This window comes from Temnothorax curvispinosus, unplaced genomic scaffold, assembly GCF_003070985.1.
Source record: "Temnothorax curvispinosus isolate PA1 unplaced genomic scaffold, ASM307098v1 QBEX01007170.1, whole genome shotgun sequence".
NCBI classification, from domain to species: Eukaryota; Metazoa; Arthropoda; class Insecta; order Hymenoptera; family Formicidae; genus Temnothorax; species Temnothorax curvispinosus.
In genome coordinates this window covers 1-13,732 of record NW_020216950.1, presented here as the reverse complement: position 1 = coordinate 13,732, position 13,732 = coordinate 1, and the positions used below count along the sequence as shown (strand labels likewise).

The 13,732-nt window shown below is 30.2% G+C and overlaps 1 protein-coding gene across 1 annotated transcript; it reads left to right on the top strand.

The window, feature by feature from the left end:
• Positions 1-1,756: 1,756 nt before the first annotated feature.
• Positions 1,757-13,707, top strand: LOC112456788 (the record flags this gene model as incomplete). The annotated part of the gene is made up of 13 exons (XM_025019541.1): positions 1,757-2,118; positions 2,610-2,990; positions 3,468-3,672; positions 3,781-3,936; positions 4,095-4,135; positions 6,139-6,522; positions 7,052-7,432; positions 7,901-8,105; positions 8,871-9,030; positions 11,212-11,413; positions 11,964-12,347; positions 12,823-13,027; positions 13,552-13,707. Coding segments are annotated over exons 1-13 (3,222 nt in total), but the record flags the coding sequence as incomplete, so codon positions are not given.
• Between the last annotated feature and the right edge of the window lie 25 nt (positions 13,708-13,732).

Sequence of the window (13,732 nt, the reverse complement as noted above, 5' to 3'; positions counted from 1 at the left end):
ATCTCTTCAATCGTTCAAGAATGTTAGTAGCATTATTACTTTGGTAACTGAATAAATATTATATATATTATATTTTTCCTAATATTTTTCAGATCTTAGAAATATCATATTCTGCATTTAACGTCCTGCAAAAACGAAAAAGAAGTAACATAATAGTATAAAATATTAATAATATAGGAAATGGCTAATTTTTCGAGCAATAAAGGATGTTAGAAAATATATATTTTTTTTTATAAAAAAACTCTAGTGTTTATTAATCAATCGAAATTGACAAGCTTACGTTTCGTGCCATATATACTTGGACTTTATCAGAACAGTATAAATTAATATAGAGGAGAGTTGAACCACTTCAAGTATCTCGTTCAAATTTTGCGCCAAGCGCGGAACTGTTAAGTTGCTGTATTATATTATATTGTTGTATTTATATATACTCTCCTCTATGATCAAGTCCTTATATCAATAATTCTCCTCTATGGTCAAGTCTCCCGGACTCTCCCTACATACTATAATAAGATAATGAAAAGATTACCTACATTAGGTTCATTTGAAGCGATTGTTTACAAATGAAAGTAATCAAAGATAGAAATAATTTATAGTATTTACACTGTTCTGATGAAGTATGGCACGAAACGTAAGTTTGTCAATGTTGGTTCATTAAGGGTCGGTTGTTCCAATTTATTGATAAATTAACTGTTAAATCATATGTCTGTTCTTGTTTTATTTAAAGGAAAAACAAAGACACATATATGATTTAACTATTATAGTTAGTTTACCAATAAGTTGGAACAACCCCGGCCCTAATACATACTAAGTTTTATATAAAAAAATATTTTCTAACATCCTTTATTGCTCGGAAAATTGGTTGTCTCCTATATTATTAGTTTATGCTTTGACCGAGCGTGAAGTTTTTTATTGTTATAAAATATAAATGTTTTTTAATCTAACGTGTATTTAGGCATGATGGTTGTGTAGTTTTCCGTAAATTAGTAACACTAAATTTTTAAATATTTATTTCAAGATTTAGTGTAATAAAAGTTATTTTTCAACTTCACTCTTTATTCCGATTTTAAGAAAATATTTACACGAATACATGAACAGTGCATGTAGATATTTTACACTGTAGTGTAAAACACGTTTTGATTTGATATATAAGCAGCACTAATTTTGGTTTTAGCATTAGTAAAAAAAAAAAAAAAAGAATTTCTAAGTCTATGTTACATATAATGTTTTAAATATAGAGTTAATACATTATAATTTTCCTGTACGCATGTCATACCTCGCAGATGTAGATACTGGAAACTTGATAAATATGAGAAGTATATTAAACATCATTCTTACTACACTCGTCTTGTATTCTTATGTAATAAAATGAAAAACTTGCGGAAAATACGATATTCGTCGCAGTTCCGATAGACACATGAGATACACAAATATTTTATTCAATGAGAATATAACAATGTGCGCGAATGTAAAAAACGACATTCCCCTATGACAGCAAGTAGATAAATTTGTGCATTTTTTAATCGGATACATTTATGTATTTAGTGTTTGCAATTTAAATCAAGTTGTAGAATTTAATACTTTATGTAATCTATTTATATAATATATTTTACCTTCTGTATCAAATTCAATTTTTCTCATAATTACCTTACGCCTGGACACATAATTATATAATATATTTAAGATATGACACTTTTCGCAATTCTATAAACTACTTTTTTTTAGATACTTTACATGTGAAAGAAAAGATTTAAATATGCAAATTCTTTCTTTAAATTTTTTAATATATACCGTTGGTGGTATATGGCGACCCGTTGAGTGGTCATCAAATGGTGCTAAGCTGCTGTATAGTATATTTACCTTTATTATAGTATCTTCGGAATACTTTTTGATGATAACTCAATTTATGGATATAGTACTTGGTGTCGACAATATCGATGATTTTGCCACTAATACACTATTGTTCCTGACTTTTGTTAACGTTTGTTGTAAAGCGACTTTCGTTTTGATGCGTCGGAATACGATTATCAATTTGATGCGAATATTGATGAAAACACCGTGTAAACCTCGTGACGAAGACGAATCAGCGATACAAACAAAGTTTGATAGGTTTATCAGGTATACGTATAATTAATTAGAATATTTTATGGTAGAACATTAACGTACCTCGCACGAATTATCGCAAGAATATAGTCCGTTCACTGTATTTTACATATATATACATATTTACATATTTCTTTTTGTCCTGGACCTAATTAAACGTGCGGAATGTTATATTTTTAGCGCTCGCTACAGGACCTTTATTAATTGTTGGACTTTATTCATTTTATATACTTTTAGAATAATCATGGTCATATAGACTTAATGACTTAATAACTAATTATATTTTGTTGAATTAAAAAATATTGTGTTTATAAAATAAATTAAATAGATATTATTTTAAAGCAGTATTACACATAGACACACGCACAAACACGCAACCACAGAATAATTAAATCCTGTCATAAATTAACGCAAATTTTCGTTACATTTACAAAATATATGAGTAAATTTTAAATGTCGTAAATGTACGAAAGTTATATTAAATATAAATTTCTTTCTGTTTACAGGTCATATTCTATAAAATACGCACTAATGGCGACTAGCTCCGTTACAGGCACTACAATAGGATCAGTATTAAATGTTATGCAAGGTCGTACACCTTATCGAATATGGCTGCCATGGAATTATAATATACCTCTTGTTTTCTGGACTATATCCATTCACCAAATTGTATCTTCATTTTTTGCCACAATGATAAGTATCGGCACGGATACCTTAATCTTCGGATTGCTTTTGCAAACGTGTGCCCAGCTTGAAATTTTTGAAAGTCGTCTTCACAAATTAATAATTAATAAAACAGTTAGATGTCTGGAACACGCACTCTCTTCGTCGAATAAAGACAAAACGGAGATAGCGGAGTGTATACGTCAACATCTCAACATTTACAAGTGGGTCACGTAAGAGAATCTGTTTTCATGCATGTATTGAAATGTCTCTTTATTTGTGTGTGTATGATTAAGTGCGTGCGTATTTGAATCTTATTAATTTCTAAAAATTATATAATACTTAAAAATCGCTATTGTCTATAATCATTAAAGTTTATGACGAAAGGATGTTCAAAGAAAAATGGTAATATAACTGACGTTATTTGATATTGATACATATATTTGTTACGAGCTCGAGAACAAAGCACTCTCAGTTTTTATTATATAGTCATTTCGTGATAAGTTGCGTAAGATCCAATATATGTAGAAATTAGGTCTAAATACTCGCCCAGGACCGAGTAGCTCTTGTTTAAGAAAATAAAACATTGCAAATGCTTCAACAATTTTTGGATTCGTAAGAATCATGTTATAAAATTATATATCAGAATTGTTACTACTTTACTCATATGCAATGTATGAACTAACGTGAAACAATTATAGATACGCCAAAACGGTAAACGGTATATTTAACCAAGTGCTCTTCGTTCAATTCTTTGGAAGTATATTAATATTATGTACAAGTGTATATTATATGTCAATACATATTATAGAACTGTCTAAATCTGTAACTATTTTAATGTACACCGTTGGAATGTTTGTACAAATCTACGTTTATTGTTGGTCTGGGAACGAAGTCATTCTTAAGGTAATTAATAATCGATTCTCTACAATATCAGAATGAGATACTTTAGTTAGAAAACTCGCGAGTACTTTTGTGCCAGAAGTGACAAATTTGTTTGTGTTATTTTGGCAGAGTACGAGCGTAGGAGATGCTATATACTGTATGGACTGGCCGCTATTATCAGCTGAAGAAAAGAGAGAATTACTGATAATTATGATACGAAGCACAATTCCTATAAAGTTCACTAGTAGCTTCTTGATCACTCTGTCCCTTCAGTCTTACAGCAATGTTAGTAGAATTTTTGTAACAAATATTTAGGTAGCCATAATAAAATTATTTATATGCGATATTCTCAGTGACACACTTATGGTGCATGGAAAGCACAATCAACATTTTTAATAATAACTTTACCGCATTCTACATCTCATATTTAATTTCTTTTTCAGATTTTAAGAACGTCATACTCAGCATTTAACATACTTCAAAAGTAAAATATCAGTAACCACAAGTAGTATTAGGTATGATAATTCTGTAGTTGTTCATAAATTAGTTAGAAAAACTTAATTTTTGTTTACAAATTTATTTCAAAACCTTACTCTTTATTACGATTCTAAACATCCTGGCGCTAATGCATATATATTAAATATATTTTTTTTTATTCGATGAGAATATAGCAATGTGCGTGAATGTAAAGAACGGCATCCCTCGATGGTTGCAAGTAGAAAAACATACAATTATTGTATTCACAGGAGCGAAAACGAACATCTGGTCTAATAAATGTCTAAACGATTTCATGTCGACTTTTTAATGACTATTATTATTGTTACTAGGGTTAAGAAGTTGAAGCATATAAAACTATATTTAAGTCTGTCGCATGACATGCTGAGTTATATTTGAGTAAAATTCATTGAGTTTTACAATATTAAAACATGTTCATTCATCACATGGATTGGCCATTATTGTCAGTTAACGAAAAAAGAGAATTGCTAATGATCATGATGCGCAGCACTATTCCTATAAGTTTACTAGTAGCTTCTTGATAATTAAATTTATCTCTTCAATCGTACAGCAATGTTAGTAGTATTATTACGTTGGTAACTAAATAAATATATATTACATGTACTATATTTTCTAATTTCTTTTCAAATTTTAAAAACGTCATACTCTACATTTAACGTATCTTCAAAAATAAAATAAAAATAACCAAACAACATGAAATATAAATAACCTAAAATCTAAAGCGTATTTGAGAAGGATAATTGTGTAGTTTTTCGTAAATTTGTGACACTAATTGTAAATCTTGAAATTTTTGTTTGCATATTTATTGCAACTTTACCTTTTATTCCGATTTTATTGGGATAATTAACGCGAATGCATGAACAATGCATATAGATATTTTGCACTGTAATGCCATGCACATTTCGATTTGATGTACGAGCAGCACTAATTTCGGCATTAAAGTAAGAAAAGAAAAATAATATCTCAGTTCTATGCAACATATGATGCATTAGATGAAGAATTGATGCATAGTAGTTTATCTGCACACTTCAACACTTGTCATACCTCACAGATGTAAAAACCGGTAACTTGAGAAAAACGCTCCAAGTGTTATACATTATTTTTATCGCTACACTCGTCTGGTATTTTTATGCAATAAAACAAGAAACTTTGCGGAAGATACGATATTCTTCGTAGTTCCGATGGACAGGAGACGTACAAATATTTTATTCAACGGGAATATGACAACGTGCGTGAAAGGAAAAGATCTCTCGATAATTGCAAGTTGGAAAACGTTTATCATTGTAGTATTTGCAAGAACGGAAAGAAACGTGCACTCCATAATAAATGATTACACTACATGTCGACTTTTTAATGGCCATACATAATTGATAGTACTAGGGTTGACAATACGCTGAAGGGGGTAAAACTATGTATAGTACACCGCAAGGCGTATACTCGGTTGCATTTAAATAAAATTTATTGTTCATTATGGTAATAAAATAACATGTTATTTTATCAATATTAATATTTGTCATTCTGTTGCACTACTAGCCACAATTTTGAGAAGCCGATATTCCAGAAAAAGGTGTGTGATAAATGCTGACAAATACTGCCTTGTAGTTATATTCGCACTAATCACATATTGCACTACGTTTAAATAAGGTCATTCAATTTTTAACCCACGATAGCATTGGACGCGATCTATACGTTAAACGAATAAAATTTTTCTCAATCGGATAATTGCATTCGGTATTTAGTGTGCAATTTGAATATCAGTTTGTGGAATTTAGTACATCGCGTGGTCCAGATCATACAAAATTATTTCATCTTCTATATTCAATTCAATTTTTCTTATCATTACTTTATAAGCCTAAATATTCAATTAATATATTTAAGAAAAGATATTTCTCGTAATTCATTAAATTACTTTTTTAGATACTTTATATGTAGAAAGAAGCTATACTTTAGTGCAATACATCGATAAATTGTTTGTGAAAAAGGAGATCCAAATATGCAAATACTTTCTTTCAATTTTTTAATGTATACCCTTGGTGGTATATGGCGACCTGTTGAGTGGTCATCTAATAGTGCCAAGCTACTGTATAGTATATTTACCTACGTTATAATGTCATTCGAATACATTTTATTGTTAACTCAATTTATGGATATTATTTTCGTTGTCAATAATATCAATGATTTTGCCACTAGTTCTGTAATATTCTTGACTGTTGTTGCCGTTTGTTGTAAAGCGACTGTCGTTGTAGCACGTCGGAATGCGATTATTAGCTTGGTGCAATTATTGTTGGAAGCACCATGTAAACCTCGAGATGAGAACGAAGTGGCAATACAAACTAAATTTGATAAACTTATCAGGTAGGTATCACACACAATTATTAGAATAATTGACTGGTATTAAAGTAACTGTGTAGAATGTCTACTCAATAATATAATTCGTAATTTGATACGTATTATTTCTGACTTTTTTTGGATTCAATTAGCATTGATAGAAGTTCAGACTTTATCACTTCATGCGATTACCTTGCTTTATGCTAAATTTTGAAAATTTTATATTTTAGCGTTACTTTTTCCTTATTTTTTAACGTAATAATTTCTCACATTGTTGAATTAATAAATGTTTCTTGTAGAACAAATTTCTAAATATTTTTTTAAAAACACAGATTTTGAAATTTTGACATACGCGCGTAAAACATACATATAAACAAATAGAGAAAAAAAGAGAGAGAGAGAGAGAGAGGGGGAGGAAACAATCATAGACACACATATAAATAACAATTATATCATATCACTATAAATTGCTGGAGAATTTATAAATGCAAGCAAATTTGCGTTACTATAAAAGTACGAAAATTAATAAAATATAATTTCAATTTTATATTTACAGGTCATGGTCAATAAAATACTCTCTTCTGTGTATGATCTCCCTTACAGGAGTCTCAATAGGATCAGTATTAAACATTATACAGGGTCAACTGCCTTGTCGAATATGGCTGCCATGGGATTACAATGTACCTCTAATATTTTGGATTATATGCATTCAGCAACTCATGAGTCATATTTTCGGCACTATCATAGGTCTCGGCACAGACACCTTAATCTTCGGATTGTTTATACAAACGTGCGCCCAGATTGAAATTTTTGAAAGTCGTCTTCATAAATTAATAATTAACAACACAGTTAGATATCTGGGACATGCACTCTCTCCGTTAAATGAAGATAAAACGAACATATCGGAAATAATACGTCATCATCTCAGCATTTACAAGTTAGTCGAATCCCTTTGTATCTTACACGAACATGTCTTTACATATGTGTGTTATTTAATTGCAATATTTATTAAACGCTATTTTCTATTCGATTTTTATTGATTTTTATGGCATTTATAATATAAAGTTGTGTAAAGTTGATAGATAATGTAACTAATACCGTTTGGAATTAAAAGATAATTAATTAATACGATCTCAATAATAAAACGTTATCAATGTAACTTCAATATATTGTTATATAAATATATGTTCGATATGTTATTATTCCGTGATGATTTGCGTATGTACAAAAACAAATTAGATCTATACTTGCTTTAAAACAAAAAGTCTTTGTTTCGGTAAATAATACACACGTGATTTTTTTACATTTTTAAAATTTTTAAGAAATATGTTACATAATTACATAAGCATGGATGGTAGTGGCTTTACTCATTTACAAGGCAAAATTAATATGAGACCTATTACAGATATGCCAAGACGGTAAACGTTACCTTCAATCAAATACTCTTTATTCAGTTTTTTGTTAGTATTTTGGTAATATGTACAAGTGTGTATTATCTATCAATGCATATTACGGAACTGTTTGAAATTGGATTGTTTGTAGCATATACCATTTGCATGTGTGTACAAATCTATATTTATTGCTGGTCTGGAAACGAAGTCATGCTTAAGGTAACTATCGGCATTCTACGTCTACCTATCAAATACACGTACTTTATTGATAATGAGGTAATTAACAATTGGAAATATTTTTATGCAACTTAATTTTTAACAACATTTTTGAGGTAATCTAACTTCTTTAACAAATAAGAAACAATTTTATACTCGAATAAAAGACATTCATATGTGTATGCATAATATAAAGGATAGCAAAAAATTCCCGCATGTGGAGTACAAGACTTGATTCTTTTTTATGCTAAGACACAACTTTATACTAATTAAGAAACAACCATTAGCAAAATTGTTTTAATGTAGTAATACTATGTAATTGTTATACGTAATTGTGTAATATTTAGAATAATAGAGAATGCTCAGCTCACAAAACATATTACTATTTACATTTTCTTTATATTCAGATTTTCAGTGCTCGGAATCAGACAATTCTTTTACTTATTTATTATGCAAGGAATATTTATTTTGTCAATTTTTATCATATTTCAAGCAATATAATACAGAAAAAGGTCAAAGCCTAGGTACAAGCGATTGAGAAGTGCGCGTCGGCCTTGAGTGCCATGTAGCAAGAACGCACATTCGTTAACTTGCTCCTCAATAAAAACTACTTATCGGACGCAATTTTGCTACAGAAATTGTTTCTTTTAGCATAAAGAATCACGTCTTATACTCCATGCGGGAATTCTGAGACACTCCGTATCCACACACATACACATCAATATATATTATTGTATAGTAATAATATTACGTATGTTTTATCAAAAGAGTATGGGCATAGGAGACGCTGTATATCATATGGATTGGCCATTATTGTCAGTAAACGAAAAGAAAGAATTGTTGATGATCATAATGCGCAGCAGTATTCCTATAAAGTTCACTAGTAGCTTCTTGATAACTTTATCTCTTCAATCGTACAGCAATGTTAGTACCATTATTACTTTTAACTAAATATATTATATATACTATATTTCCTAATATTTTTCAGATCTTAAAAACATCATATTCTGCATTTAACGTACTTCAAAAATGAAATAGAAGTAACGTGATAGTATAAAATATAAATGTTTTTTCATCTAACGCGTACCTGGGCATGGTGGTTGTGTAGTTTTTTGTAAATTAGTAACACTAAGTTTTGAAATTTCTATTTCAAGATTTAGTATAATAAAAGTTATTTTTCAACCTTATTCTTTATTCCGATTTTAAGAATATTTACACGAATGCATGAACAGTGCATGTAGGCATTTTACACTGGTAGTGTAAAGCAAGTTTTGATTTGACATAAAAGCAGCTCTAATTTTGGTTTTAGCATTAGTAAAAAAAAATAACTTTTAAGTCTATGCTACATGTGATGTATTGAGTATAAAGTTAATACATTGTATTTTACCTGTACTTGTCATACCTCGCAGATGTACAGATCAGAAACTTGAGAAAATATATACAATATTCTTTTTTTGCAGTTCCGATAGACAGAAGATATACAAATATTTTATTCAACGGGAATGTAACAATGTGCGTGAATAATGTGGCAGAAAAGTGAGAAATTAAAATTTCCCTCGACGTCAACACTTTACTCCTCGAAGAGTTGCGGAAGTCATCACGTTTATAATGCGTTAATCCTAACTCACGCTTAATGTAAATCTTTGTGTTTTTACGGTTTGGCGACTTAGATGTTCGTTTAATTTCGCGCGTATTATCAAGCGCCGTGGAATTTTCGGACACGCGTGCGTGGAAAGATCGATAATATCCATCTTTATCGAGTAAGAAACGGGGGAAACGGGCCACGCAGCAATGAGGAAGAAGAGAGGAGACACTTCCCTTCCGTCTGTTGAAGCGAGTGGTCAGCCTTCGAGAAACCTTAATTGTATATTTTAGTATATTTAAGTGAAAATTTTGATTTTGTGGTTCGGGATTTATCCCACTTTGGATAGTATCGGACAGTGCAGAAATCCGCCAGTTAAAATTAATCGGGGAGTCTGTAAGTTAGAATAAATTTATATTTTTTCACCTCAACTTCCGTCTTGCAAATCTATTTATCTATTTCCCTTGGGTCCACCAACTGAACCTGCGCAGTGTTGTCTCATTTTCGTCAGTCAAGGTTTATCGGTTCCGACAAAACCGATTGGTAAAAGCTCTATTAGCCGAGGGAGTCGGCCGCGGCAGGTGTGGATTCACAAATGCTGTCTCAATGTAAAAAACATCCTTCGATGATTACAAGTTGGAAAACTTTTACAATTGTAGTATTCACAAGAACGGAAAAGAACGTGCACTCCATAATAAATGATTACACTACTTCATGTCGACTATTTAATGGCAGTATATAATTGATGGTACTAGGGTTGACAATATGCTGTAGCAGGTAAAACTATGTATTGTATATCGCAAAGCGTGGCCGGTGTTGCATTTAAATGAAATTTGTTGACCATTACGATAATAAAATAACATGTTGTATCAACACTAATATTTATCGTATAAAATTTTGTTGCATTATTAGCCACAATTTTGAGATGCCGACATTCCAGAAAAAGGTGTGTGATAAATGCTGATAAGTACTGCATTGAGAATATGTTCATATAAAACATACATTGTATTACGTTTAAGTAAGATCATCCGATTTTTATCCCGCGATGATATTAAATACTATCTGTATGTTAAACTATTAAAATTTCTCGCAATCGGATAATCACATTCGGTATTTAGTGTGCAATTTAAATATCAGTTTGTGGAATTTAGTACATCGCGCGGTCCGGATCATACAAAATTATTTCATCTTCTATATTCAATTCAATTTTTCTTATAATTACCTTATACGCCTAAATATTTAATTAATATATTTAAGAAAAGATATTTCTCGCAATTCATTAAACTATTTTTTAGATACTTCACATATAGAAAGAAGCTATATTTTTGTGAAATACATCGATAAGTTATTTGTAAAGAGATATAAATATGCAAATACTTTCTTTCAATTTTTTAATGTACGCCGTTGGTGGTATATGGCGACCTATTGAGTGGTCCTCGAATAGAGCTAAGCTGCTGTATAGTATATTTACCTGTGGTGTATTATCTTTGGAATACTTTATGGTGTTAACTCAATTTATGGATATATTACTTGTTGTCGAAAATATCGATGATTTTACCGCTAATACACTATTGTTCTTGTCTTTTGTTAACGTTTGTTGTAAAGCGACTTTCGTTGTGATACGTCGAAATGCGATCATCAACGTAGTGGGATCATTGTTGAAAGCACCACATAAACCTCGAAACGAGGATGAAGTAGCTATCCAAACGAAATTTGATAAATTTATTAGGTAAGTGTCACGCACAATTATTAAAATAATCTAATAATGATTTATTATATAGAGTAACCGCATAGAATGTATATGCAATAACGTAATTCGTATACAATTAATACGTATTATTTCTTATCTTTTTGGATTCAATTAGTATTGATAAAAATTGAGATTTTTTATCACTTCATGCGATTATATCTTACCTATTTTTTGCTAAATTTTTTGATAATTTTGTATAACATCACCTTTCTTATATTTCTTCACGTAACCAATTCTTACATTTAATTAAATTAATGAATGTTTTTTGTAGGACAAATTTCTAAATATTATTATTAAAACACAGACTTTGAAATTCTGACATACGCGCGTAAAATATACATACAAACAAATAGAGAAAAAAGAGAGAAAGAGAGAGAGAGAGGGGGCGAACAGTCATAAACACACGTATAAATAACAATTACATCACATCACTATAAATTTCTGCAGAACTTATAAATGCAAGCAAATTTTCATTATTATAAAAGTACAGAAATTTTAATAAAATATAATTTCACTTTTATATTTACAGGTCATGGTCAATAAAATACTCTCTTCTGTGTATAATCGGTCTTGCAGGAGTCTCAGTAGGATCAGTATTAACCATTATGCAGGATCGACTGCCTTGTCGAATATGGCTGCCATGGGATTACAATGTACCTCTAGTATTTTGGATTATATGCATTCAGCAATTTATGTGTCCTATTTTCACCACTATTATAGGTCTCGGCACAGACACCTTAATCTTCGGATTGTTCATACAAACGTGCGCCCAGATTGAAATTTTTGAAAGTCGTCTTCATAATAAATTAATAATTAACAACACAGTTAGATATCTGGGACATGCACTCTCTCCGTTAAATGAAGATGAAACAAACATATCGGAAATAATACGTCATCATCTCAGCATTTACAAGTTAGTCGAATCCCTTTGTATCTTACACGAACATGTCTTTACATATGTGTGTATGTTATTTAATTGCAATATTTATTAAATGCTATTTTCTATTCGACTTTTATTGATTTTTATTGGTATTTATAATATAAAGTTGTGTAAAGTTGATATAGATAATGTGACTGATACCATTTGGAATTAAAAGATAATTAATTACTACAAACTCGATAATAGAGCGTTATCAATGTAACTTCAATATATTGTTATATAAATATATGTTAGATATATATATGCTTGTTATTATTCCGTGATAGTTTGCGTATGTACAAAAATAAATTAGATCTATACTTGCTTTAAAACAAGAAGTTATTGTTTTAGTAAATAATACACACATAATTTTTTTTATACACATTTGAAATTTATGACATATATGTTACATAATTATAGTATGGGTAGTAATGGCTTTACTCATTTACAAGGCAAAATTACATTACAGATATGCCAAGACGGTAAACGATATCTTCAGAGAGGTATTCTTTATTCAGTTTCTTGTTAGTACGTGTGTAATATGTATAAGTGTGTATTATCTATCAACGCATATTATGGAATTGTCTGAAATTGGGGAATTCTTAGGATATGTCATTGGCATGTGTGTACAAATCTATATTTATTGCTGGTCTGGAAACGAAATCATGTTTAAGGTAACTATCGGCATTCTACGTCTACCTATCAAATTCATGTACTTTACTGAGATAATGATAATAAGATAATGAACAATTGCGAGTATTTTCGTACAACTTAATTTTTAACGAAATTTTCGAGGTAATCTAACTTCTTTAACAAATTGTAAGCAATTTTATTTTGTTAATTTTTATCAAATTTTAAGCAATATGATACAGAAAAAAATCAAGAACCATGTACAAGCGATTGAGAAGTGTGCATCGGACCTGAGCGCCACGTAGGAAGAACACACATTCGTTAAATTTAACTTGCTCCTCAATAAAAACTACTTATCGAACTCAAATTTGCTACAGAAAAAAGTTGTTTCTTTTAGCATAAAGAATCACGTCTAATACTCCACATGCGGGAATTCTGGGACACCCTATATTCATACATATACAAACACACACACACACGTTGTGTAAAATAAATAATATTACGTTATTCAATATATATTATTGTATACTAATATTATATAATAATGTTATGTATGTTTTATCGAAAGAGTATGAGCATAGGAGATGCTGTATATCATATGGATTGGCCATTATTGTCAGCTAAAGAAAAGAAAGAATTGCTGATGATCATGATGCGCAGCAGTATTCCTATAAAGTTCACTAGTAGCTTCTTGATAACTTTATCTCTTCAATCGTTCAAGAATGTTAGTAGCATTATTACTTTGGTAA